General features: G+C 42.9%; 1 protein-coding gene across 1 annotated transcript; it reads left to right on the top strand.

Moving 5' to 3' along the window:
- The first annotated feature begins 870 nt into the window (after nt 1-870).
- On the top strand, nt 871-3,532 carry LOC147838008 (uncharacterized). Its single transcript, XM_087310226.1, has 3 exons — nt 871-2,984; nt 3,198-3,256; nt 3,353-3,532. Exon 1 carries the CDS (start codon nt 1,269-1,271, stop codon nt 2,403-2,405), a length of 1,137 nt encoding a protein of 378 aa, XP_087166352.1. The 5' UTR covers nt 871-1,268; the 3' UTR covers nt 2,406-2,984; nt 3,198-3,256; nt 3,353-3,532.
- Nucleotides 3,533-3,813: the final 281 nt, after the last annotated feature.

The raw sequence follows: 3,813 nt of genomic DNA, 5'->3' as shown, positions 1-3,813 counted from the left end.
CATTAAAGTGGGCAGTCTGTCAGAAATTCAGTCATTGGCTTAAGGGTCATGTTTTCACGGTATGGACTGATAACAACCCGCTCACACATATTCTATCCAAGCCCAAGCTTGATTGTTGTGAGCAGCGTTGGGTCGCCAAACTTGCAGCATACAATTTCGACATCAAATACATACCGGGCTCACAGAATGTCGTGGCTGATGCTTTGAGTAGAGTTCCATTTGCGAGATCTAATATTGGTTCTAGACTTTTAAGCGAATCGTATGACAGCCTTTTAAATGAGGTGCAAGGACTCTCTGCTGGTTTGGTTCAGGATGCTTTTAGGTGGTCTTGTGGATCTGAAGGGAAGCCAAACACTCCTTGTGGTGGTCTTGTGCATGTTAATTCTAATAGTGTTGCTGGAACATGCTTGGATAAGGAGGAGGTTGTGGCTGTGCTTGACTCACAAGAGGCATGGGATGAAGGTGCGAGACTTCGTGCTTTGTCAATCCTAGAGCATCTTCCTCAGATAGTTTCTGAGCCAGAGAGTCAACTAATTTACTCAGAGCGTGATTTACGTGAGAAACAGCTCTCAGATAGTGTACTGTAGAGGGTAATTTTTTATGTAGAGCGTCATCGCAAACCATCCAGACGAGAGAGAGCTAAGGAATCTGTTGGGGTGGTCAGATACCTTAAGCATTGGGAGAAATTTGTTATAAAGGACGGCATCCTCTACAGAATCTCCCATGATCAGCTGTCTAAGGGTAAGCGTTTTCAATATGTGGTCCCACAGTCGCTTCAGTTAGAGGTGTTGAGAGGCATTCATGATCAGGCAGGCCATCAGGGGCAGTCCAGAACTTTGGGACTTGCGAGACGTCGTTTTTTTTGGCTGAGTCTGGATAGAGATGTTAGAGAGCATGTACGTCATTGTCAAAGGTGTGTAGTCTGCAAAACTCCTGAGCCTGAGGGCCGAGCCCCCTTAGAGAGTATCGTGACCAGCAGACCACAACAATTGGTGTGCATTGACTTTTGGTCTGCTGAAGATCATAATAACAGATCTGTCGATGTCCTAGTGATTACTGATCACTTTACTAGGTTGGCTCAAGCCTATCAGTGTAATGATCAGTCTGCTAGACAGGTGGCACGTGTCTTGTGGGATAAATACTTTTGTATTTTTGGATTTCCTGAGCGCATACATAGCGATCAAGGTGCTTGTTTCGAGGGCCAGCTGATTAGTGAGCTTCTACGGGTGTCTGGGGTGCAAAAATCGCGCACAACTCCTTACCATCCTATGGGAAACGGGAGTGTTGAGCGGTTTAACAGAACTCTAGGTGGTATGATTCGTGCTTTAGCCCCTGAAGCGAAACGTAATTGGCCGAGACAGTTGCAGTCTTTGACTTTTCTGTATAACTGTACTGTTCATGAGACTACGGGTTATGCACCATTTTATCTTATGTTCGGTAGAGTTCCTCGCCTTCCAGTAGACCTAATTTTCCGCTCTGTTTTGGAAGATCACACAGTCACTTGCTATGACAAATACATAGGTTCTCTTTTGAAAGATCTAGAAGTGGCCTTGTCCATAGCTCAGACTCACGCTAAAAAGGAACAGCACAGACATACAGTTCTCTATAATAGGAGAGTCAAGGGTCAAGACATTGAAATTGGTGATCGTGTGCTGTTAGCGAACAAGGCTGCAAGAGGGAAGAGGAAGTTAGCTGACAAGTGGGCATCTACTATTTTTCTTGTAGTAGATAAGAATGTCGATACTCACATTTTTAAGATAAGGGATGTGAATACCGATCAAGTGAAAGTGGTGCATCGTAACTTGTTGCTACCTGTGAACTTTTTGCCACTAGACAAAGCAGAAGATGAAGGATCTGATAGTGTTCCTTCCTTGGTTGTAGCTGACTCATGTGAGGATGCTGATAATTCCTTGACAGGCGTAATTGTTGACCGTCGAGATCCTGAGTTGTATGTCAGAGATAAGATTGCACAGTCATCTGAGATTTCAGTGTCTACAGGCAATAATGATGGTTTGTCTCTTTACGGCAATGTTTCATCTGCTTCCGCAGACAGTCATGGTCGTACATCTGACTGGGTTTCAGGTCTACCCAAGAGTTGTTCGCAGTTGGGATCAACTGTCTCTTTGATCAGTTTATCAGTAAGTCCAGAAAATGACTGCTCTGACAAATTGAGTACTATCGGAACTACTGATTTTGCAGCTGCAAGTCCTGCTCATTCCGTCATTTCAATTCCTTTGTCTGATGTTTCCAATGATGATGATGGGTTGTCTGTTTCAGACTCCAGAACGTTTATCGTCCCTCGGTCTCGTTTTGGACGTATACTGAAACCTGTGAATAGACTTTTGTGTACCATGTCTGGACAAAATGTTGTGTCAATGCAGAATGGAAGAGTTTTGACTGTTTGAACATCTGTTTTCTTTTTCTAGATTATGGATAAGACAATACATGTTGTTCTCAGGGGTTTTTATTTATTGTACTTTATATAGTTTTTCTTTTCTCTTTTTTGCTTCCAATTGTAATTTTTTTTTATGACATACCTGGATATGGTCCAGTTGTTTTTGTTTTGATTTGTGTTTACTTATATATATACCGTGATATGGAATTGTGAGATGTATGTAGGCATCTTACTGCCAGTTGTTGGTTTGAGAGATTGGCGCTCCTCTCATTCCACTTCATCTTTGTCAGATAACCTTGTGTTTGGCATACCTGTTTATGGTATCTCTGTATCGGTACAGTGTATAGAAAAGTACTGTTGTTTTTTTTTTTTCTGGTTCACTACTTTCGCTGCCAACATTCAGCAGAATTCAGTGGGGGTGAATGTAACGAAGTTATATTTTTCATTGTGAATCCTCCTGAATTATGCAGCAGTTATGTGTTTTATAGAGTAAGGGCGCCCTCATGTGGTTTGTTTGGGTACCGCAGACATACAAGTTAGGCAGGAAGTGACCTAGCGCAGCAGATGCTGTGAGACAGCCATGCTGTGGGTAGGTGTTTTTCATGCTCCGTCATAGTTTATTAATATTAGCTTAAGAAAGTAGCGATTTCAAACATTTAGTTTATAATTTGGTTATATTATCATTAAGCATTAAGTTTGACTTGTGACATGTAGTTTTTGTTAAATGGCTTTTTATAAATGTCTACTGGATTATGCTCTTTAGCAAGGCCATGCGGTTGATTTGATTTTCTATTTCATTTAGATGTTGTATGTCTGCAGCAAGCAATCCACTAATAAGGGCTGTACTGTTTATTATTTCAGGTATGTCAATGTTTATTTGTTAATTGTGAATGTTATGTTTTATGTTAAATGTTCATATGATTATCAGTTAATATATGGATATTAATGATGTAATAGGCAGCAGATGCTGTGAGACAGCCATGCTGTGGATGTTGTATGTCTGCAGCAAGCAATCCACTAATAAGGGCTGTACTGTTTATTATTTCAGTATATCAGTAAAAAGGAGTAATCAAATACTGTGTCCGGGCCTTCATTAAAGAGCATTGCACACAACGCAGAGGAAGAAGAGTTGAAGGACCGGAGACATTACACTAGGCCCCTAGGTGGAGGGCCAGGGGGAACCCTGGGGCCTATACTTCAAGTCAAGAGAGAGAGGTGGACCCCTGGGTAGCTTGCTGGGGTCTTAGGCACTTAGGTGGATGGCCAGGGGGCACCCTGGGGCCTATACTGCAAGTCCAGGGAGAGAGGTGGAACCCTGGGTAGCTTGCTAGGGTCAGAGGCCCCTAGGTGGAGGGCCAGGGGGATCCCTGGGGCCTCTACTGCAAGTCCAGGGAGAGTTGTGGACCCCTGGGTAGCTT

The sequence above is a fragment of the Danio rerio genome, chromosome 24 (assembly GCF_052040795.2).
Source record: "Danio rerio strain M-AB ecotype USA chromosome 24, GRCz13ab, whole genome shotgun sequence".
NCBI lineage: Eukaryota > Metazoa > Chordata > Actinopteri > Cypriniformes > Danionidae > Danio > Danio rerio.
The sequence above is the reverse complement of the archived record's forward strand: the minus strand, read 5'-3'. Positions and strand labels throughout refer to the sequence as shown.

Coding starts and splice junctions, on each gene's coding strand:
- LOC147838008 (XM_087310226.1), top strand. CDS start 1,269: ATGGGAAACGGGAGTGTTGAGCGGTTTAACAGAACTCTAGGTGGTATG.